At 39.4% G+C, this 25355-nt stretch overlaps 1 protein-coding gene across 3 annotated transcripts in view; it reads right to left on the reverse strand.

Moving 5' to 3' along the window:
• Window positions 1-24339, reverse strand: part of Mettl9 (methyltransferase like 9) — a 38636-nt gene extending 14297 nt beyond the window's left edge. Inside the window, exons 1-4 of one of the 3 annotated variants that reach the window (XM_047533366.1) lie at window positions 24255-24339; window positions 11811-12001; window positions 7447-7656; window positions 3983-4167 (exon numbers count right to left, since the gene is read on the reverse strand). In XM_047533366.1, coding sequence (XP_047389322.1) covers window positions 3983-4167; window positions 7447-7656; window positions 11811-12001; window positions 24255-24299 — 631 coding nt within the window. In that variant the 5' untranslated portion in view covers window positions 24300-24339. Of the gene's footprint in view, window positions 1-3982; window positions 4168-7446; window positions 7657-11810; window positions 12002-22025; window positions 22419-24254 lie in introns of those variants that run through there. The other 2 variants (XM_047533365.1, XM_047533364.1) reach the window with 2 other exon arrangements.
• Window positions 24340-25355: the final 1016 nt, after the last annotated feature.

Below are 25355 nucleotides of genomic sequence, written 5' to 3' on the forward strand. Positions count from 1 at the left end.
GCCCCCCAAAACCACATACCAAAATATAATAATGAGATATTCAATGTAATTCACTTACTTTTCATACTGTATAAGACTTGAGAGAAGCTATGTCTCTAAGGTGTCAAGTCACACAAAACAATGGAGAAAGCACTTTCAGATCGTTAAAATGCAGAAGATTTCAAATTCTGATTTCTATGTTAAGAGTTTTAGGCAGACCTTGACAAATATTTTAGTCTGAAGAACTGAACAAGTATAATCAATAAAGCCACAAAATTTTAAAAAGTAAAGAATAAGGTAGAATGTAACAATTCTAACATTTATCAACTACCAAAAACAAGACAGAATGGTCACTGTTCAATACATTATTTTATATATTATCCTCACAATAAACCTCAACGTAGGTATTAGCCCCCTTTTTTTTGCAGATTAAGCTCTAAGATTAATGAAAGACCCAGAAACTCATTTTTCAAATTCAAACAGGGGTCATCCCTGAAAGTCCATGCTCTTTCCATGAAACAGTCTGCTAACGTCCTGTTTATTTCTATTTAGACTGATGAGAGCTTTGAGACTAAACATGTCTAATTTAACCAGACCAATGACCCTGGGAGAGAATGAAAAAGTTGCCAAAGATCCACACCTCCCCAAAAGCATAGGCCTAAGAGGTTTTATAGGAGAATTCCACCAAACTTTCAAAGAATGAACAAACAGTCAAAACATTCTCAATTATTTTTTATGAAGTCAACAGAACATTGATACCAAAACAAAGATAACACCCTCCAGAAAAATAAAAATTAAGCACAGACTATCATTTATCAACAATATTAATGCTCATATATATATTCAGAACTTTTGTAAACAGAATCTAGCAGTGCATTGAGATGATTCAAGACCAGAAATAATATAGTGGCTATATATTAAAAGAGAAGTATAGATTTAAAAAGTCAAAGGAGGAAAAAAGAATATGACCATCTCTTTATATTAAAAACAGATGACAAAATTCAATATGAATTCCTAATTTTTTAGGCTCTTAATAAAATGGGAATTTTAAAAATGTATCTCAAATGATGATCTCAAGTCAAAAAAATATTTCAAAGAGAAATATTTTCATTAAAGTCACAAACAAAAATTCCTACATTTTTTAACATTAGAAAGCAAATCACTGGTATAAAAGTATAACCTCCTCCCCATACACCCAGTGGTGGCTGGTAAATGTTCAACCAGCTTAAAAGAGGGGAGAGCGTATTTGTGGTATTTGCCAAATTCTACTGTTTAAATATTCCCACTGTGGTCAAATGTAATAGTGGCCACATTTAACAACCAGTTTGGTAAATCCCTACCGATGTTAACTAACCATCAGGTGCCATGAGCCAGTCTGAGCCAGTTCCAGCACACCACTGCTTACATCCAGAATATGATATAGATGCATATGTGCTGATAAGGAAAAAATTTCCAGATACATTTAAGTGGGAAAAGGCAACTAAAGTACTTATAAAGGGCTTCTTCTGCTTGTATATAATTTTTCAATGTACATACATATGTATATTTGCATAAATTAGCTTTTGAAGAATATTTAAGATAACCTGAGAAGACTGTGGAACCAGAATGAATGAGAAACTGCACTGTATACTCTCTTATAAGCTGTTTGAACTATTTTTACCATGAATCATTTTGTATAAAAATTACAATTTAAAAAATAATCATGTCATTAAATTTTCATTCTTATAATTCTTGTCTTGATTACATACTTTTCTTTTTTTTTGGGGGGGGGGATACTTAACCAATTATCACTAGATTTAACAATCCCTAACCAAGACTGGTCAGTAAACCAAAGAAACTGAAATCAGAAAGATACATTTTCACGTGTCTTTTTTCAAAGTTAATCTAAGCAACAAAATCAATGTGGTTCAACTTGAAGACATTTCCCCAAACGACTACACAGGGAATCATTTCACCTTCAATTGCTTTTTGTTAAAAAATAAATAAATACTGGGAAATGAGATTGATCAAATTATGTAATGCGCGCTACAAAAAGTGCATAATGGATCCCACTATTATGTGTAGTTATAATGCACCAAAAAAATTTTTAAAAAGAAACTGAGCCAAGTAGGCAGGCCAAGCACACTCAGAGAGCCTTAAAACAGGCCGGTATTCATGAACTCACACAGCAAGACCACTTTGCACCTTCCAGTCCTCACAGTTTCACATGGAACTCATCAGGATCTAATTAGTGATTTAGAGAAAGGAAGCAATAATAGAGTGTTACAGAGCAGTCTGCAAAATTTATGGGTCACTAAAGGTCACCCATAGCAACAAGGTTTCTTGTCTCAAGTTTGCAATGTGTCACATGGCAGACTCCTTAGACTCCACAGGCAGCCCTGCACATCCACAATCAAGGAGCTTATTTCAATCCTTTGTGGGGACTGCCCTCTTGTCCAGTTTGACTTCCTCTTGATTTTCAGTGTTAGAAACACAAGGAAATAAAAATTTGTGGTTAGACCAATGTTTCTTCCTCCTGCTTTTCTACCTCCTGCTATGTCAGGAAGTAGCATTAAAGTTCTATCAAGTGGTTGCCCAACAGGACACAGGAAACCCAAATCTTACAACCTGATGACTAGTGAGTGCAACAGAGAGAGATGGAGACTAGGCTGAATTACATAGGGAACAGCACTGAAATACAGTCAGGTGGTTGAATTTCCAAGGAGGACATTTACTAGGTTTTATTCACTATGTAACATATACATGATAAACGGGCACTCACGCATTAAGCAGTTTTTGCTTTACCAAAACTAACCAGTCAACAATAGGAAAGTAAAAATGAAGAAGCAAAGTGGGAGAGGGTATCTATTTTAACTTTCTTCCCTGCCCTCCCATGTCTAAAGAGTTCCCACTTTCCCCATCACCAACACAAATCTAAAACCACATGGTAGTTAAGACAAGCATTCAATCTGAAAGGACTAAGGCCCATGGGGAACAAAAATAAGAACAAGAAAAAAATTAAGGAGCACATAAATAATAACATAAATCCATACAGTACTCAGGATTGTAAGAAATGTAAGCATTATTCCTTAAGATAAAAACTTCATATCTAGTAACTATGACACTTGCAAAGTAGTAATGGATTTCTTAAAAATGTCTGCCAGCCATTAAGAGTTTTTGAAGCAACATCCAAAATAGAAAAAGTAAAGATTATTAAATATCAACATGCATGTTGTATAAATCATATAATTTTATGCATATGCATATTAACTTATAAAAATACAAAACAAAGGCTTAAAGTCATAATTTCCACGATGAACTGAAATGCAAACCACATAAACTTAAACTATGAATTCATGTGACATTAGGTCACATTACATGCCAGAAGTCATAATAAATCTGAAGTGATATGAAACCAGCCCATTTCTTCTAACATAGTCTTCACTTAATACTGAAGAGCAAAATTATAAAATAAAAAAAATCAAATGTTACATAAAGAAATTATACATTTTCTCAAAAGAGAAAAACAGGTAACCACAACCCTTTTTTTTAAGTTCTCGACAGAAATGCGAAATGCAAAACAAAACAGACATGACATTCAGCGAGTTCAGATGAGCAGATGAAAAGGCATCATTCACTGACCAATAAATAAAGGGTTGACGCTCCATTTAAAACCAGAGGATATGAACACATTGTAAGCTTTCAATCACAAGCAGGTAGACCAGGCTGAGTATTAATTACTATCACTGCAAGGGAGTACTGGAGTTCTATAAAATCAACATTAAGATGAACACTAACCAACGTGATATTTTACACAGGATAACAGCTTTACTTTAAACTCCAAGCTGTTTTTTTTTTTTTTTTGCAGTGCTGGGGATTTGAACCCAGGGCCTTGGGCTTGAGAGGCACGCACTCAACCAACTGAGCTACATCCCCAGCCCTAACCTCCAAGCTGTTTTGAGAACTACTAGACAATGTTTAATTATGACCAACTCTGCATAAGAGGTGGTCTGACCGTACTTACCGTTTTCCACATAGGGATGAAAGGGCAGGACCAGGGCAAGGATGACTCTGCCTCTAGTTGGCTCCAAGACACTTCTGATATCTTTTAATAAAGTCAGTGGCTGATCACAGCGGTCCAACAAATTCAAGCAGCTGATGACATCATACTGGAACCCTGTGTTCTGCCATTCATTGATTCCAAGCACTCTAGAAAAACATCAGAAAGAACTTGACTAATACTACTTGCTTTGAAGATGTCTTTAAAAAAATAATTAAGATGCCAATAAAGGCTCTAAGTCTGTCTTCTAGATCAAAGTAAACTCAAAATATTCTCTTAAAATTTCATATTTGCAGAAATACAAAGGCCACACAAGAGACAAACAGCAACCATGTTTCTTTAAACTTACCATTGCTCCTATTAACAAATACTAAAACATACAAAACTTCCTTTATAAGAACTAATCATATGTTTAATAAGCATGAAGACACAAAGTAATAAAACAGTTATGAATCTAAGACATCAAATTCTTTTGTTCCTCTCCAATGAGAGAACAAAAGAATGAATCCTTTTTAACATTCGCTGGCATTAAATCATAAAAAAATTATATATTCATGTTTTCTATTCCTAGGGTTCTTTCTATACTTAAGAATGGAGTAGTATAAAATAATAACTTAAAACCTTTTCATCACATCCATTCCCAAGAGACAATTTCATACACTAGAATCTTCATCTTCATCTAACTACTCAGAAAAACATAAAGCATAGGACATCCTCATAAAACTGTAAGTGAACAAAATGGTTAGAAAATCGCTCTCAACCTCACCCCTCACCACCACCACACACCATTTTTAGTCCTTTACAATGTTTATCTACAAAAGGAGGAAGTTTTTAAATCAAGAGTCTTTGCTAAGCAAACCACTGAGTCAATTCAATAAACTACTTACTTGTACCTGGTTACACCAATCAGAATGTGGCAGGTAAAACAAGTTGGGTCAGAAATAGGTGAAAAAGGAAACACAGAATAGGATCTTTGGGAAACAAGTCTTTAGTAATGCTGAACAACAGAAGTATATCAGAAAATTCTAAAAGTATAATGAGGGTTATTTTGGAAACATCACTAACAATGATATTTTATGGCATTTCTGAATAGAACAAAACAAAACATAAGCCACTCAGTTAAATCTTTTTTCAATCTATATTTTTAAAAAATAAAGTCTCCTCCAAACAAATCTAACTTCAAGAAACTAGTCATATTCCTTTGTTGTACAGGTGTTTAACTGAACTAAATATTGATTAGAATAAATAGAGCATTAGGATTTCAAAATCATTTTGTTGTGCTGAAATCAACTGCAATAATGATTTTACAAACTAGATTTAGGTCATTAAAGAATTTCAAAATAGTACTGTGAAGATTATAGTTTTAGGATAAAAATTTCAACAGTTCTGATTTTAAACACTGAAATGAGCAATTTGAAAGAAAAATTATATATTTGATTTTAAAAACAAAAAACTCATATGTACAATGAAGCAGAAGCCAAATACCATCAGCATGTTGTAATCCAGAATAATTTCATTACATCCATCCCAGAATTAGTTGTAGATAGGTAGTTTTCATGTGAAAGACAGAAATATATTCTCTTAAGAGAAAATTAGTTTTAATGCTGAGATGGTTGAAACCTATATCTACTCTAGCTCAAACTCATCCTTATTTTGGTGTGTGTTTGGTTTTTGATACCAAGAATTAAAACCAGCAGCCCTTTATCACTGAGCTACATCCCCTGCCTATTTTTTTTTTTTTTTTTTTTTTGGAGACAAGGTTTCACTAAGTTGCTGAGGCTATACTCAACCTGGCAATCCTCCTGTCTCTGCCTCCCAAGTGGCTGGGATTACAGGCCTATACCCAGTTATAACAGAGATTACATTTATTCCTTCCTTCCATATAAAACCCCACTGAATATCTGTTTCCTATCATCTTCCTTTCCATCCCCATCCTATTTATTACCCCTTCTCTGGGCTAAAGACTTCTGTTTTGCAAGTGGTCAGTTCAATCCTGCTCCAAAATGTACACTGATGCTCCATGACTAGGGTCAGTCTGTAAAAGTCAGTGATTACACAATTCTCCCTTCACTCCAAGGCCAAGCCAGGCTTCCAAAGTCCCACAGAGGAGGCCAGCTTCAGCTCCAGCTCCACTCTTCTACACTCAGCCAATATGCAGAAATCTCCTAGCCAAAAGAACCTACACTGAATAGACTACCCTTCTTCCTAAGTCTCTCAAGAACCAGATGGTCTTAAAACTGAGATTTGACACTTCATACCCACCATTACTGATGGCTATTATTAAAAAACAAAACAAACAACAACAATTGTCAAGGATGCAAATAAACTGGAACCCTTGAACGCTGTTGGTGGGAATACAAAATGGTATAGCTGATATGGAAAAGGCATGTCAAATTTTCAAAACTATTAAACACAGGCTCACCATTTGATCCAGCAATCCCACTTCTGGGTATATATCCAAAATAAGTGAAAGCGGGAACTTTAATAGATATGTTCATGCATTACTCACAATGCCAAATGATAGAAGCATTAGCCAAATGGTAGAAGCAACCCAAAAGTCTACTGACAGATGAATGGATAAAGAAAGTGTGGTATGTGCATACAATGGAATATTATTTAGCCCTAACAGAAATTTAGATATGTGCTACAACACAGATGAACTATGAAGACATGTTGGATGAAATAAGCCAGTTACAAAGGAAAAAAGTATGATTCCTCTTATATGAGGTACCTAGAATAGTCACAGTCAGAGAAAAAGTAGAATGGTGGTTGTCAGGGGCTGAAAGAAAGGAAGAACAGGGGGTTACGGACTGACGGGTGCAGAGTTCAGCAGGAGAAGAGGAGGACGTTCTGGGAATGGACGATGGCGATGTTGTGCAACAATGCAAATGCACCTAACACCACTGACGTGACTGTGCACTTCAACATTATTCTAAAACAGTAAACTGTATTAGATGTATTTTACCACAATTAAAAATATAAAATATTAAACATACAAAATATTTGAGAATGTCATATTCTAATTAGGGAACAAGTCCCTAACCCGCCTTTTCCAAGCTCTCACTAGTCAGTCCTTTTCCTTCCTCTACTCCAGAAAAATACTGCTATGGAAAGATTATCTCCTCTCTAAATTTCCATTTAATCATATATGGAAATTTTTATGTAAGTTCCTAATCATGGGAAATGTTTTCTGATCCATAACCCTTAAACAACATACTTTCAAGAAGAAGTACATCTAAAACCAAGAAGTATGTTCCAAACCAAGTCTAAAAATTGTACCTGTGGGGCTGGGGTTGTGGCTCAGTGTTAAGTGTGCTTGCCTAGCACACATGAGGCCCAGGGTTCGATCCTCAACACCACATAAAAATAAAGATATTGTGTCTACCTACAACTAAAAATATATATTAAAAAAAAAAAAAAAACTGTACCTGTACTTCTTCTTTTGAAGCTGCCATATCATAGTTTCAGAGAGTTCAGTGGCATAGATTTCTTCAAAATGAGGGCTCATGATTTTTGTGACTTCTCCATCTCCAGCACCTAAATCGAGAAGTCTGTGGGTTTTCCAGTCTGGATTAATTTTAAGCAGTCTCTGAAACTGATCTGGCGAGAATACAAACATTGAACCTCTTCCTAGCAACCTGAAAAAAAAGGACAAAAATAGAAGAGTCTATGCAAATTAACCCCCATACATACGAAGTAAATTTAATGACTCAGCACCAACAACTCTTTGAACTTATAAGTTTTATGATTAAAATACATCTTATCTTTTATGATTTATGATTAAAAAGCAAATAAAATAAGAAAATAAATACAGATATCATTTTTCTTTAGAGTTGTAAATAATACCCTCAAAGGCACAGGAAAAGGAAAAGGGGGAAGGGAATATAAGGAATGAATAAGAAATTAAAAGATGACTGTGAAGAATTTAAGTCAAAACAGGAAGGAAAGGCAGAAGGAGTAGCAGAACATATGTTCATCAGTTAAAAAGATGATAGGCTAACAGAATCGTACCACAACACTACGCAGAGAAATCAAGTAAGAAAAAAGCCACTTGGAAGATGGAACTAAACAGTGGGTGAAAGGGAAAAATTAGCTTCTATATAATAAAGCTAATATAATATGAGACCCTTAAAAAAAAAAAAAGAGGAAAAGAATGGTCCTTGTGACGTCAGTTAATCTGCATTAAAGTAGATTCACACTGAGGTCTGTTTATGTTTTACAGTTGGTTTGGTCCTATTACTTCCAAAGGTCCTAAAAAACAACACTCCCAACAGAACTAATGCCTTTGAAAAGAAAGAAACTGAGAGGCATTAGAATGGAGATCAAAGAGAACCTTTGGAAAACCAGCCAAGTCTCCTGCAAGCACCACTTTGGGAAATAAAATGAACTCCACATTTAGAACCTGACCTCTAGCTCTCGAATCCTAGTTTGTCTGGGGCAGGAATTATCCAACTTCCTTTACGCAGGAGAACCTTTTCTTTAAATGAAGTGGCATTCATACACAATATAAAATGGCAAGACAGCTGCTGCTGCTGCTGCTGGCATGAGGCCGAGAGCCCTGGAGTTGCCACCAGCTCACTTCTGTGATTTACTTGCAGCCTGAAGCAATTCCTGAGGCACTTCTTCCTCAGATCCTAGAAAACGCACTGAAAAATCACTGGTCTAGGAAGGAGCAAGGAAATCTCTACTGCCACTTTCTCCAAATAATCAGAACACAAAAATATGGTGGCTACGTAGTGACTGAAAAGATGCATGCAACATGGTACTTGAGCCAAGACCAGTTTCAGAAAAAAATAAAAATAGGGAAGGGAGGTTCATGTAACAAATTCTCCCTCCTCTTTTCCCATTAAGGTCGTAGGAAAGTTACACCAAATTTAATAATACATTTACAGTAAATCCGGCCCAGAGAAATGCTCAAAGTCTGGGGAGTGGGAGAAGGAAAGACCCCAGAGACAACAAACCATGATGTTATAAATGACAACCACTTGCCAGAGAAGCAGATCTCAAAATAGACAAGTTGTTTTTAATCCTCTACTGTTCTTATCTTCCAGAGAAAAAACATGCACAGCTGAGAAAAAGGGCTGAACCTGCTGAAATAGCTGCATGAACTTCACTCAGACCCAAGTCAGAACAGAAGAGGCTCCAAGCAGCAAGGATGCGGGGAGGCATGTTTTGAATCTCGGTGCTGCCTTGGCACAGAACCAGAGTAAGTGCATGAAACAGTCATTCTGCATAAACTTTCCCAGCTATAAAACAACATGCTTTCCAGGTCATCTTCTTGGGATATGAGGAACATTGCTAAGATACTGATCAAATTCTAGAACTACAGGTCATCTGAGGTCAGAGCACAAGGTCACCTGATTGATCTACATTTAAGGGCAACAGAGAGAAAGAGAGGAAGCCCTGTCCTGTTTCCAATGAACATTAGCAACAGGGCTCCACAAAAACATTAACACTGTCAAAACTAAAGTCAAGTCCATCCAGCCCAATGTAGTTCAGCCAGGACCAATTTTGCCTACTAGGGGCCAGTGGGGGAGTTTCAGTTGCAGTGACTTGGGGGTATTAATGTCTCCCCAAAAGTAACACTTCCTACAATGTGTGGGAAAGTCTAACATAATAAAGAACTGTTCCATCCAAAATATCAAGACACTTAGGCCGATATAAGGTTTCTAGAAAACAAACCATGAAAGAGATGTGGTGCTCTAATTTGTCTCTGACTTTAGTCTTTTATATCCAGTCTAGGTTCTCTGGCCACAATCCAAGTTCTCTCTAGATTTGAAGTCTATAGAGGAGGTCTGCCTCTTAGAAAATAAACTCTGAAAACGGCACTACTCTCTCTCGCTACTTGGTCTTCTCCTTTCTACCATAAAGTTAGTTTAATAAGAACTTTAATTCCAGACAATACTATGGGAATTATTTATTTCTGTTAGAGGCAGTCACTTGTAATAATCTACCATTGCCATGGGGGAGGGGGAAGTACCAAGAAACTCAAAATTAAGTTTTTTGTTGAGAAGAGGACACAGGGTAAGAGGGATTTGCTGGCAGGGAGGTAGTGGGTTATAAACAATAATAATAATAAGTAAAGAGCAAAATGAGCCAGACAGATGGCACATGCCTGTAGTCCCAGCTATCCGAGAGGCTGAGGTAGGAGAACAGCTCAAGCCCAGGAGTTTAAGGCCAGCCTGGACAACACAGCAAGACCCCATTTCAAAAAAATAAAATAAAAGATAAGGGAAATCAAAGTGGTTAGGGTTAGGTTTATTAATTGCATTGCCTCTTTGATCAAACTGAAAAAAATCTACAGTAAGGAAGGTTCCAACAGACAGAGGAAGAAGGAAGAGATTCAGAGTTTGAAAACCCCCAAATTACATAAAAAAATGTAAGTATTTTTTGAAGAAAGGATTCCTACGTTTTATACTTTCAAAGAGCTACATCCTGGACCCCCAAAATAAGAATCTCTGCTTCAGTGACTCATCTAATATCCCAAGAAAGAATAAATAGTATAGGATAGAAATTCAGTACAACCAATTTTAGGAACAAAATGTCAGACCAAGTTGTATAAACTCAACTCCCAATACAAAAATAACAACTGTTTAATGAAGCAAATGGAAAGGCAATTTCACACAAACAATGAAGAAGAACATCAAATAAGAAGTCTTGAGAAATGGCTTGCGGTGCCTGAAAACATATTTAAAGACCAGATGATAGACTGGGGATCCAGACATTCAGCAGAAACTGGCTCCAAACCTTAAGGGAAAGGAAAAGTGGGTCCAACCAGTGGCTTCAGTGGTCCAATTAGGCTTCTTATGTATCATCATGCCCTGTTGCTTTTCTCTTTGGTTTTCTGAATTCTAAGACCTTGGGGATATTTCAAAATTTGGCTAAGAAAGGATAAATAATATTCCTCAATCCTTTTCTGTGGATTCATATGAGGGAACCACTCTGAGGATTCAGAGTTCCACAATAAGTTTACGAATGCTAGTGAGCCCAGACATTATGTAAGAACAAACATAAAGACTCTTCAAACAAGCCATCATCCACTGTTGGACTGAGAAATTAAACTCCCCCCAAAAAACTCCCTCTGGGAAGTGTGTTTAAAACCAAGGTCCTGCTCTTCAGCCTAAGGGCTTAAGGGCTTACAGGCTTGGTTTGAAGGGTCTTGCTACTCTGAAATGCACAACCAGCAGGCTGCAGCAGCACTGTAGGCATCACCAGAGGCTTGCTAAAACTGCAGAATCTCAGCTGGGCACAGTGGTGCATGCCTGTAATCCCAACTACTTGAAAGGCTGAGGGAGGAGGATCACAAGTTCAAAGACAGTGCCTCAGCAACTTAAGGAGACTCTGTCTCAAGATAAAAACCAGAAAGAGGTAGGGATGTAGCTCAGTGGTAAAGCACTTGCCTAGCACAAGGCCCTGGTTTAATTCCCCAGAATCACACAAAAAAGTAGAATTTCAGGCCCTACCCAGACCCACTACTGGCTCTTACTCTACATATTAACAGACCCCGACCCCCAACCCAGGTGGTTTCCATGGACATCAAAGCTGTGGAGCATTGAATTAAGTAACTCTGACCATAGAAATAAATACTACTAAGGCTATTCACCAAGTTATAGTGAATTTTAAAAGCAAAGCAGAGAAAGCTGGAACAGTGGACCCACTGCCAAGGATTTTGGCAAGTAGAAATATTGTAGCTGAGACAGTCAATACCTTGAACAAGATAAATTTCTTTTTTCACTTTTCCTTTTTTTAAACCTAAGGATAAAGAAAAACAAAATGTCCAAGATTCACTTACCCATTGATAGATGTTCTAGACATAAACAGGCTAAAAACAGATGACACAAAAGAATGATATAATTGGATAAATAGCCAGCCCGATTTCTCAATGCTGTTGTTTAAGAAGATCTGTGTTCCTTGATCAAGGTAACTCTGAACAAAGACAGCCTGGAGTGATTCACATAATTTCTCTCTGTTGCACACATACCACTAAAAAACAAAACAAAACAAAAAGAACAAAAAAGAACAAAAAATTAAAACACACAACCCGAAATGTCACCTAAGGAAACCAAAAACAAAAAACAGAAGCTAAAATCAAATCTACGATTTCCAATTACTATAATCTCATGGTACTTTTGAGGACAATCATCATCTTTTATACCCATTTGGCCTATAAAGTATAAAATACATTTCAGACATGACTTTTCAAGTCTCATGACAATCCTCAAGGCAGGTGGGAAGGGTGGGGGAAGGGCAAAGTTTGCATGTCCCGCAGAGCAATGGGAGGCAGAACCGGATTATCAGCCCAGGTATTCTGACTCCTGGCCCAATGCTTCAGTCACCAACACCGCCAAGATCTGGAAGAGCTCTGCTGCTCTTTCCTTCACTGAGATTCAACATCAGAAGGCAAATAGCTAGCATTGTTAATCTTGTTTTCAGGTAAGAAAACAATCCCATAATGCAATGATTTAACTCAACATCACCAAACATATCAATGACAGTAGGCAGGAGAACTGAACACCCCAGTGACTAGATTAGACTGCCCGTCTTCTTGTAGGCTACACAAAAGAGACCTTTAAAAATCTTGAGGTTTAATAACAGGGCATATAGCATGCTTAGAGACAGGGACAAAATGTGCTTAAGAAAGATAAAGAAATTACGTAAGGTTATACTGCAATCAGTGAGAAAACCAAGTAACAACAAGCTGAGAACCAGATTTCTAGGAACAGGCTCTAGCCAAATTATACTTTTTAGAAGAAAATTCAAGAACTTCAACTGTACACAAAATTTAACATTCCATTAATAAATGTTTTCCATTTCACTGAGAATTAGTGGCAGAGGAGACTGTACATAAGGCCTTAGTGTCAGCCCTACAATCTAGTCCAGCTCTGCCACTCCCAGGTAAGCAAAGACAAGTCACTTAATGAGCCTCTATTCATTCACTGGTAGACTACAGATGCCACTAGTGTCTATCCAACCTGGTAGGAGATGATTAGGATTAAACAACATAAAGCAGGCCTGTGCCCAATACAGCACAAGCACACAGTAAGCATTCTATGATAATAGAGCAGTGAGATTCTTAACATGGCCTGATAAATAAGAGTGAGCCCATTAAGTACAGTGATAAAACTGCAGAGTAGACCAGTTATTATTAATCCATTATCTGCTATGAAACCACCAGTTTTTCCCAATTAGGAGTCTATTAGCCAAAAAAATAAATTGCTTCCCCTTGACAAATATGACCATTTATCAGCAGTAGGTGTCCTGTAATTTCTTGCACAATGAGTGGACCAATTTTACAGTCATCCTGAACTTGCTTAATGTTGAATGAAGTCTTGGGTAACATCCCTGACACTAACATTAAAAAGAACCAGTTAAAAAACAACAGAAAGCAGCAGCAGGCCATTAAATTTCAAATATTCATCATTTGACAAACCCTGTACCCTGAACTAAATACACCAAACCTTTCCAGCTATTGACTTATTTGTGCTAATTTGCTATTTAACCACTGTTACCAAAATCACTAGGACTTCATACAAAACTATTTTCCCCACCTTACAGGACAAGTTATGAAGCTTCTTATATTAACTGCCTATCCTTTTTTCCTTGGCCTGAAAATGTCCTTGTTTAATCATTTACTAAATCTTAATACTTACTGGGCCTGAAGTCATGCCCCAGTGCAGGTCATAAACCATTTTTTATTATACTCGTGATATCTTGGCACACATTCTGAACTCTGTAATACCGAGGCCACTCTGCCTTTTATTTATTTTTTATTCTCTAAAATGACTAATCAAGATGAAAATCGTTACTTTGATAAAAGGCAATCAAGTACATTATATCAATGTGGACAAGAAGTAGTTCAACTGAGAAGCAAAGAATTCCTTGGCATCCGCTTCTAAATGGACAACTAAAAACAATGGCCTCTGACTTCCAGAACTAAGCAAGAACTGGCACCATTAACTGCGAACATTGCTGTCAAGCACCAAGAAGAAAATTCTGGTTTTCAATGACATATTTCTCAACAACATTAACACATGTGGTTGAAACTTTACTGCCACACAAGTCTTTCGGAAGAGAAGCTGCTTCTTGAACCAAATGCCATATGAAAAAAAAGGAGTAAGCTCTTCTCTTCAAAGATTAGAGTTGAAATCTATGTCCTTCTTGACCATTTACATAATACAAATGTCAAGTCACAACAGTGTTATTCATAATTGCCAAAAAGCTGAAACAACTCAAGTGCCCATCAGCTGATGGGTAAACAAGGTGGAAGATCTGATCCATACAGAATAGAATTCAACCATAAAGACGAATAAAGTTGTAATTTGTGCCCTGACAAGGATGAACCTTGACAACACATGCGAAGTAAAATAAGCTAGTAGCAAAAGGTCACATACTACCTAATTTTGTAGGAAGCATTTATAATATGCAAATCCAGATACAGAAAAGTAGATTGTTAGGGGACACTAAAGGGAGAGAACAAAAGGGAGTATCTGCTAATGGGTATAGGCTTTTTGTTTTTGGAGTGGAGATGATAAAATGTTCCAAAATCAGATAGGTGATCGCTGTGCAACTCTGTGAATATAACAAACCACTGAATTATACCCTTTAAAAGGATCAATTTTATGGTATGTGAATTATATCACAGTAAAGTTGTTTTGCTTTGCTTTAAATAACATACCCCCACACACAACATCTAAATGTAGGTGGCGTTTGATCTTCCAGAAATTAAAAGTGGACTGGAAACATAAGTGACCTAGCAAACCTCTTTTAAAATGCAAACCTGATCCTGTTGCTACCCTGCTTCACAGTAGTCTCAGAATAACATTCAAAATACTCAATATGATTAACAAGGCCCTATGGGATATATGTCCATTCTGTGTCCACAGCCTCACCTTGTGGCATTCCCTACCAACCAAGGACACAGGGTCCTCACTTTGTCAGTGCTCCACTCTTTTTTTCTGTTTCTGGAAGGTTCCTTTACCATGGCTGTCTCGCAGGGTATTTGCTCTGCCCCTATGCTTCCCACCACCCAGCTCATTGCCTCTTTATTTGGTTAATTCAAATTCAGTTTAAATATTTCTTCAAGTATGTTTTTCTTCAACTCTCAGAATAGGTCAGCCCCTCCCATTTTAATATCCTTTCATACTTGCCATGTCTCCTTGGCAACATGTATGACCTCTGAATTAAGTAACTATACACAACTGTATGTTCAGTGTCTGTCTTTGCAGGTAGACTGAGAGCTTCATAACGATGGGGACAATGACTGATTTCACAGCCTGGCACAGACACAGACAAGCAATGTCTGTTAAATGAGGTATTGCTAAGAATCACAGGCAGTCTAAACAGACAGAATTTGGCACTTCTAATAAAATCCTAGTGGAAACATAAGGATAACCACAGAGATAGCTGTCACTAGGTTTCTGTCAATTTCTCAACTCCAGGGTTTCTACAAGGTCTTTCTTAAATCCAATTTTGCAAACAGTGGTTAAAGCTGCCCACCCACTACAAAACTGCAATACCACAAGCAAGGAAGCAAGACACTTCTGAGCACTCATGTGTGCCGGCACCTGGCCAGCTCTTTACATTCCATTTACCACTTGGTAACTTCTGAATAACTGGCAAGCCTGAGGTCCCCAGCAGCTTCTGCTGACTGCAGCTTCCAATCTAGGTACATATGGTTCTAGGAACAAAAATGTCTTTCAAAGAAGCTGCTACTCACCTCTACCAGTATGTCTGCTTGAGAAAAGAAAGCAGGACTATTCTCTAATTAAGCTGAACTGGACATGTTAGAGGAAAGATAATCCCAACTAGACAACAACCAAATTCCTATAGGCCAGGAATTTGTTATCCTTGGAGCTGACATATAGGGCCTGATAATTCTTTGTTATGGGGGCTGTCTTGAGCATGACAGTTAAAAACATCCTAAGTCTTTACCCATCAGATTCCTGTAGCACTACCCTGAATGACAACCCAAAATGCCCCAGGCATTTGCCAAATGCCCCAGAAGTGGGGGTAAACTGCCACTGCCTGAAAATACCTACCTGGGCTCAGACAGAGAACTTCATTGTCCAGACTCTCCAGCAAGTGTTGCCTAACTATCCTAGCTTATCTGTGCTGATTAGGGACTGTAGTTGATTAACAGATGGACTTACTGGCTTCAGGGAATTTAAATTCCAGAGGGGAAAATAAAGGCAGACATCAAGAGAAACAAGCAAAGACACCATGATCTTGATTGGGGTCTTCAGAGTCCTAAATGAGCAGTCAACTTGCTCTAAAGCCAACTAAAAAGAAAATCAGTGCAGGAGCCCTGAATCCCATCTGGTGGTCCTTCTAGAGTCTCTCCAGACAGGCAGGCTTAAATGAAAAGCTATACAGAGCTCACAGCACTAGGTGGCTGCCTGTGATTTCCTGGGCACTTTCAAGCAGGTGAGTTCTTAGAACACATGCTCCTCAAAGGCTACATAGACAGAGGTGTACAGGCAAGAACAAAGTACTATGCATAATGAACTTCACACTGTAGGGACTACGTGCCATCTCTCATCCTCATCTGGAGACCAGTGTCTGCAAAGGTGTTCAATTAGCATTTACCTTTAAAGCTCACTCAAACTGCGCTCAATCTAAATAACCGAGTAAATCTCTTAAACTGAACTAGAATTATTCCATTTAGTTATCTGCTGATGCCAACTACAATAAAATGTGATAACTAAATATAATACCCTCTAAAAATTATGGTAAATAGCAATGTTCTGTCTGCTTGCAATAAGACTGCAAAGATACTATTAATTAGTCAAATAATAAACAGTCAAATTAGGTAGGTCAGCAGGAGTGTTTTTGTTTGATAGTATTAGCGAATACTATGGAATTTTAGGTCATATTGTTTTAAAAATGTCTTCATTAAGCACATGAACATATCAATATTTATATAGCCTTAGTGGATGAATCACTCCTTCAAAATAGGAATTCAATTTTTCTATAAAACTGTATTTGCTTTATTAGAATGAAGGACACAACTAAAAACTTTTCTGAAATTATTTTCTGGAGTTTCTCATTGAGTCAAACATGAGATATGCTATATAGTTTTTTCTTCCAAAATACAAAGGAATTAAGCACACTAATAGAATCAGGAAGTTATGAAAACCAACTTAATGATTTTAGTTAGTGTGATATAATAAAAAAGTTAATATATGGACTCTGTCCCAGGTTCCACATATGGAACTCCAAAAACACGGAATCTCCAGCATAATTAAAGATAAAAGATATTCTTGTATGCCAATGAGATGACTCCCAGAAGGGGAGGGAGAACAAGCTATGATTCCACAGTTGGAACTCAGAGCCCCAGTCCCTAATCCCCAAGGATGAGAAAGAAACCCAATTTATTTTTCACATGACCTTCCCCTAGGCTTGTGCAGTAAGGAGAAGGACATGAAAAACCAGAGGAGATGTGCAGTTCAGGGAAATGCCTAAAAACCACACTGTAGGTCTGAGCACTCAGTTGCTCTCAGAAGAAATAGGTGACCAAAGACAAGACACATTCAGTGCCACCACAATCAGAAAATCTTCACTGCTTGTGATCCAAGAACACAGAACCTTTCTATGCAAGTGGTTAGAGCAAGCCCACTAACACTGACCTTGGCAGCTAAGGATTCAAAAATCACATTCTAAGATTCTGCAAGACAGTCAAATCAAAGACATTTCACCAATGACACCTTCTTGCATTTATGAGTCAATATTCAAGCCATCCCCCATTTTTCTACAAATGACTTAAACCCAACCCAATAACCTCTTTATGTGAGATTTCAATGCATTTGGTGGTAAGCACCCTCAAATCCATGGAGGGGATAATTTATACAGATTAGATTAAGTTGCCTTGGCTTTGATTTAATAAATAGTTGGCAAAACTATTGAAAAACTCACTTTAAAATAGTAGAATTTCAACAAAGCTTTGGAGAGTCTAAACAGCCCTTTTACTGGAAGCTACTAGTCTTCTAGGGCACCTTCGGAGGAGAACATAAAGACCCCCAGTATTCAGCAGAAGAAAGAGACCCTAGAATTCTGTGAAACTGAAGCAAATACTTGGTTACGGTTTCAACACAGGTTATAAGGAAGGAAAGAAACCCTTTCCAAAGTCTCTTTGGTGCTCTGCTACAAAGCCTCCAGGCTCTGGAAGGCAGCTGAGAGGAGGACACCAATCCATCAGTGTCCAACTGGCTGGCTGACACCCTGAAGCACTGTTAACTCATGCCTGACTTCAACCAGCCTCCACAAGGTACAGGAGGGCACAGGACAGGAAACCCAATCTGCCCTTTAGCACAACATTAAACTCTGGCTGTGACACCCAAGTATTTTTTTTTTATTTGGGAAAAAATAATTATTTCAATTCTATCTTGAATCTATTACCAAGTATAGCATGATACAGTTCTCAGGCTCACAGGTATATCCATATCTGCAATTTTAAGTTACATCTAAATAATTCCACGGGGCTGGAGTTATGGCTCAGTGATAGAGTGCTGGCCTGGCATGTGTGAGGCCCTGGGTTTGATCCTCAGCACCGCATATAAATAAATTAATGAAATAAAGGTCTTTCAATATCTAAAAATATTTTAAAACAATAATAATAATAATTCCAGATACTGAATACTATCTATGCTTTAAAAAACAAAAACAACTGTAGTTTGTCACCTGGAGAAATTGTGGTTTGTTTCCAGAGAGTTTTATAACAATTTTTTCCACTCCATCAATTGAGAAGCTGTGAATGGCTATTAATATCAAGAATCTAGTTAGTGGAGTCTTAAAGGTCCTTTCAAGTTTCTATAGCCCCTTAATAGTTGTATTAACTTTAAGCACTAGGTATGATGCATCAAAAAAAAAACCTAGATTCAAAGATTTTCTTGTTTTCTTTTTAAGTTCAGAGTCCACCAACATTAAAAAAAGATATCTATTAGCTTCTCACTGCCTGGTTCTATTTCTCCCCAGTGAGTCAATCTAGCCACCCTGACATCTATGACTGGGAATATGATGCTGATTAAGGAAGCCGGGAATTTTTTCTTGGGGGAGAGAAAAAAAAAAAAAAAAAAAAAAAACTCTTTTTTTCCTCTGTAAAGGGACAGATAGTAAATATTGAAGGATTATGAGCCATATAGTACAACTACTCAGCTCAACTGCTGTAGACCAGAAGCACTCACAGATCAGAGGTAAGCTAATGTTTCAATAAAACTTTATTTGCAGACACTGTAATCTGAATTTGCTATGAGTTTTGTGAAATAGTATTTTTTTTTCTTGGTAACCATTTAAAAATGTACAACTATTCTTACTTCCCATGTCATTAGTCAATGAGACTAATTGGGCTTGTGGGCCATATCCCTTCTCAAAGAGAAGCCCTGTTTCTCACTTGCCCAAAGTGAAACATAATCTCAATTTTGAAGCTTGCACGCTGAAACAAATTATTAAAGTAGTGCTGCTACTATAGTTTTAGAGCTGCTTTGGCCCAAAGGAGGCTTCTATCTCCAGGCTATACTAACTAAATAGCAAATTTTAATAAACAAATATTACCCAAGACCTCTCTCTCTAACCAAAGACTCCTCCATCATAATTCCTAGTAAAATAACCAGAAGGAAAACTTGCACTAAGTATGGGTCAATTAAATCCATATTCCTGCTTTCATGCAACTCCAGAAGAACCAGATGTGGCTGGCTGTGGAACCCACATGCCCAAATGAACACCAGAAGACCATGTATAAAACTATTAATTTGAAGGGGGAGTAAAGTTACTTCACAAGCAACAAAGTTATGAGGCAAACCTAGAATCTGGAACATGAAAGGAATAACAAATCATCAGCTCAGCCATGATGCAGAAAGAACAGTCTCCAACTTCCCTTTAGTTCACTGTGGTTTCCATACGCATTTTACTTTTGTTCATTTTAATCTTTATTCATGGACAATTATATTTTCACAACATGAATGTATTCATCTCAAAATAATGGCTGAATTCATTATTCTACGGAAAAGTTGATCCTCCCTAAGTATTTTAAATGCATCAGATTAGTCTTCACCCTGGAGAAATTACCTGCCAAGTTGTTAATGCAATCGGTTAACACACACACACACACACACACACACACACACTTTTGAGTATCTCAGAAACACAATAAGGTAAATGAGTTATTTGAAACCAGTATTAGTTTTTGTTAAAGTCTGACAGATTTAATTTTAAAAAGGTTCACAATTAGAAAAGACTGTCTGTTGGGAGATATTGAAGCTATGTAAACAGCTATCATTCTTTCTAAGCTCCATAAAAATCACAGTTTATAAAGTCTTTCAATTTTTTTTAAAAAAGTGCTATTTTTTATGAGCACTGAAAACATATGGTGCTGCAGTAATCACAAGTATTGTCATAAATACGGACTAAGAGACTCAACCATAATTCCATGTTAAATGAAAAAAAGTGCATTTTTTTCTTATCCAGGACGTTCTTTCTATCAAATGCTTGTTAAAAATGACATTTGTAATTCATTGTTCTACACCATTATCCATGTTCCCTCTGGATATGATTTTCTGACAACTGAACAGTTAACAGAATAGTTCTTTACAGTTGTTTCTATGAGAATTAACTAGTTTAAGTAATCAACCCATGGCAATAAATGCGGTTTTATAATTTAAGATTGCATATTAAACTTATACACACCCCAACAATATCATAGGAGTGATCACCTAACACACTGCAAGCAGTGGGAGATTTAAAAAAAAAAAAAAAAAAAAAAAAAAAAACAGAAATTTACACTTCCTTTAAAAATAGGAAAAGGTGGTTCAGTGGTAGAGCACTCACTCTGCCAGAAAGAGGCCCTGGGTACCATCCCCACTAGAAGTAGTTTCTAAATAGAAATTAAATGTTACTTTTATAAATATTTTGCTTTATCTCTTCCTTCAATTATTCTTTGCATTCACTAAGACAGATGAAACCAACCTGGGTGTGAATTCTCGGAACACCTGGTATAGTAAGTAAAACAGCACAAGAAAATGAGAAATACATAAAAATGATGAGACTCAAAATGACATGAAAAATCATCAGTTACTGCTTTCTGGAAAGGCAAAACGCACTTTATCAATACTGGCTATTAAAAGCCAACATTTTGGCAGAGCGCAAACGCCTCTTTTCGACGAATGCAAGGTTAACCGCCAACGACATGGTCCAATTTGGACTACCTGCCTCTTAATTCTACTGCTGTCCCACACATATTTCCTTAAATGGTGCAAAAATGAGCTAACGAAAAGACCACCTTAACCGTTTGCATCGCATGGCTCACGACCCACCAACTTCAACTCCTCAAAGAATTCGCTCCTGCCCAGTTCTTTTTAAAACCCTTCTGTAGAGGCTTGCATCATCTTCCTCTTGATCACAATCTTTCGGGTCAGCTAACTAAACCGAAGTTTAAAGGAGACGCCTCTTGGGCAGGAGGGGAGGGTTCTGCGGCCAGGGCGCAGGGATCTGTCAAACACATTTTTAAGGACTTAGAGGAAATGTCAGCCGGATGGCTCACGGTGCACGGCTAAATTTCTTTACGACCCTTTGTATGTTCAAGGATTCCACGAGACAAAAAGAGGGACCGGCTTCTCGTTGCGTTTCCCAGGGCTTAGGAAGGCTGTCCGAGGTCATGGGTCTTTCTTTCTCGGGCCTCGGTGACAGAAGGGTGCCCCCGGCCACGCACCAGCCGCGAAGTTCCTCCAGTCCAGCGGCCGAACGTCTACGGTGGTCGCCCGGGACCCGGGGACAATGCGGGGCTCCGGGGCGCCCACGCTCGGGCCCCGGGAGCGGGAAGGGGAGGCCGTCCTCCGCCCGCGCCGCCGAACAAAAGGCGCTGCGGGGCCGGGGCCGGCGCCCGGCGGGGAAAACTTTCAGAGAGGCCGGGGCCGCGGGGCAGCGCCCGGTCGCCCCCTCACCGCACCTCCCCGCACAATAGCGGGGCCGAGCGCGGGAAGGCCGGGCCGCCACGCCCCCGCCCGCGCCCCGGCCGTACCTGGTGGTTATCCTTCCTGCCGCCCGCGGCCGCCGCCGGCCCGCCCGGGCCGCTCGTCATGTTCACGTACAGCGAGCGGGTGAGCGGACTCCGCAGCGTCCACATCCTCCGCGCCAGCCACACGGACGCCAGGCTCAGGCACAGCCAACCCACCAACAGTCTCATCGGGGGCCGCGGCCGCTCGCTCGGATCACCGCCGGCGCCGGGGCGAGGAGGAGGGGGTGCCGCCGCCTCCAGCCACCGCCGCCGCCGCCCGGGCTCGAGCCATCGCGCCCAACTTGCCCATCCAGCCCCTCCAGGGCCGAGGCGGGGGGGGGGCGGGGGGAGGAGCGGCCGGCGCTCTGCCTTCTCACCTCCCCCTTCCCTTCCGCCCGCGGAACGCCAACGCCGCCGGCGCTAGTTTCCTGCCGGAGCACGTACGCGCGACTGGGGCGCGTTCTCTCCGGGCGCGCTCCTTCCGTCCAATGGGTGGGCCGGCCGGGAGGCGGGACAAAGGAGCGCGCATTAGCCTGGCGCGCGCCCCTCGCGCGCGGGTCCGCGGGCGCTCGGCGTAATGGCGGAGGCGTGAACCCGAGCTTCCCAGCCTCTCCCGGGTAGTGCCCGCAGCACCTCTGGGCCCTTCGTCCCACCGCACGGCGGGACTTTGACCTGATTGTACAGACTGATCCCAGGATGAGAAGTCTCGACCCTTTCCTGCGTCTACTCAGACCCTGGTCCTTGACAGAGACAGACGCTGCCAGTTCTCGTTACTGCGTCAGCTGCCTAGTTTCCATTTTATATTTAGGGCCGACAACCAAGACTCCCACCCCCAAAACTTCCACGCTACTTGGCGGTAGCTGCGAAGCAGGGCATTTAGAGGACAAGGACCAACCTCTGCCTTCCTCCTCACTCCCACCGCCGCCGCCGGCGTGCGGGTTCCCCAAGCCTGACGAGTTGCTGGCTACGTGTTTCTAAGAGGCATGAGTGAAAGAAAGCTCTGCCTTTGTTGGAAGCTTCTGTAGCTGGGGCGCCCATAAGGAAGTAATGTGCGGGACTGATGAGCCCGCCCAAGAATGAACACCCCGAGTTTGTTCCCTTGAAGTAACAGGCGGAAGTTGAACTCGACACTTAAAGCGAACTCAGCTCTGGGAGATTGACCCGGATGTTTCTTTGATCGTTTATAGCACGAGGAGACCTAATAACTTTTCAGAACTGAAGAGTTACACTCTGTTCCTGTGTCTGAACTTCTTCCTGCTGCTACCCGAGCAACAACTAAGGAGTAACGAGTAACATATTTCCTAAGCCCTCTAATAACACCTCCCCAGGTTGGTTTGGAGAATGCTTTTCATTTGCACCAGAAATTATGTAAATACTTTTCATTTTAGTTCAAAGCGAAAGAAACCAATCTTTCAGTTTGATTTCATATTTCACTTCAGAGATTTTCATTTTAAAAATAGTGGGGTTCCACAAATGGGGAACAAAATAATTCCTTACACTTTATTAGCTGCTGAGAATTCTAGGTTGATACTTTTGATGACGGGGATATTTTGTTGCCTTATGTGACATAAAGCTGTAAACCGCACCCCTCAAGAAAAAAATAATAATAATAACAGATGGGAGGGGGACTTTGTGTTTCCATAGTCTGACCCTGACTGCTACTTACCAAAAACCTTAACAGACTGTACCTTACTAATCTAGCTCAAGCCTTCACTGGTCCTGGCCCAAAACATTTAAAAGGAGCTATAGTAGCAAGTCCAAATAACTCAGTTTGTCTACTGTGTCACCTCTCCCATCTCTTGGGATCAGTGTCACAGATAAAGCTGCTCTGTCCCAGTGGGGGAGAGGGCTACAAGCAACAGGAGCACATAAAATGACATATTTTGTTTTTGAAGACAAAGGAGACCAAAAAAAAAAAAAAAAAAAAAAAGGTATGCCCCAGCTTTAACTGTTTGCCTAATTGCAGCTTCAGGATGGCAAATATGTCAGATGAACAGGAAGCAAATAGATGGCAGCTGTAGTCTGATTTGGGGGTCAGTTGACAAAGCCTGTCATCTCAAAGGAGCAGATTTTGCTATATACCTGAGCTGCCAGCTTAGAAAAACATGAACCACCCACACACTTACAAAATAAATAACCACCACAAAATGCACATATACATGTTATTTACATTTAGCAAGCACAGGAAGAACCCAAAGCACAGCATGATCAAATGATTTGCCTAAAGGTAACAGAGCAAATACCATAGCCGACCTTTTCATAGAGCTTGGTATCCCAGCTCGTGGCTCTTCCATCCATCTAAGAAGCCTTGCTGTCTCTCTCTTGTCAGAGAGCCTCCTGAATTACAAATGAGGAGGAAGGAAAACAGCAAGAGTAAATATACTAAGCAGAAGTTCAGATTGCCCTCTGGGACTGCCCCCTTCCTTCATCTACTAGAATGTCACTACTGTATATTAAAACCTCAGTTATCCATAATGGGGAGGGAAAGAGGCATAATGACACCAAAAGAAAGCCAGATATGAACCAATATCCTCTCTAATGTGACTTTGAAATGCAGTTAGTGATATTCAAAAGACACATAACTGACACCCTCTCCCTTACCTCAGGCATCTAGCTGGCATCTCAGCTGTCACAGGCCCAGAATTTTGGCTGGATTACTTTTCTAGCTAGATATGGAAGCAATGGGTTTTTCTAGGTGTTCTTTGAAGCTATAAAATATGGCATTCTCATGTTCTTTTTTCAGTTACAAAGTCTAATGTGAAGAGAACCCAAGATAGAGAGACTTGGATCTACACAAGGTCCAAAACATGCTGGTCACTGTTATTATCTCCTTGAAGAGTTAATGGTGTAAAAAGAGCTCATACAATTACATATATCCGTGGATAGATTTTTTTTATATACTTCTTAATCATTTTGGGTACACCTTCAGAGAAATACACATTTTTTCCAATGTATTCAAATGCATTTGTTAAGTTTTGAATCTTAAATACACCCCAAGGCCCATATGTTAAAAACTTGGTCACCTGCTTGTGGCACTATTGGGAGATGGTAGAACCTTTAGAAGTTAGGGCATAGTGGTAGAAAGTTAGGTCACTGGGGGCATGTCCTTGAAGGGATACTGGAATCCTGGCCCTTTCCTCTGGCTCTTGGCTTCCTGGCAGTCATGAGGTAAACAAGTTTCCTTCACCACATGCTTTTGCTGTGATACACTGCCTCTCCACAGAACCAAAAACAGAACCAAGAGACCATGGACTAAAACCTCTAAAACCATGAACCAAAACAAGCATTTTCCTTTATTAATTTGCTTTTCTCACGTGTTTTGTGACAATGATGGAAAGCTAACAATTTTCAATT

This window comes from Sciurus carolinensis, chromosome 18 (assembly GCF_902686445.1).
Source record: "Sciurus carolinensis chromosome 18, mSciCar1.2, whole genome shotgun sequence".
Taxonomy (NCBI): Eukaryota; Metazoa; Chordata; class Mammalia; order Rodentia; family Sciuridae; genus Sciurus; species Sciurus carolinensis.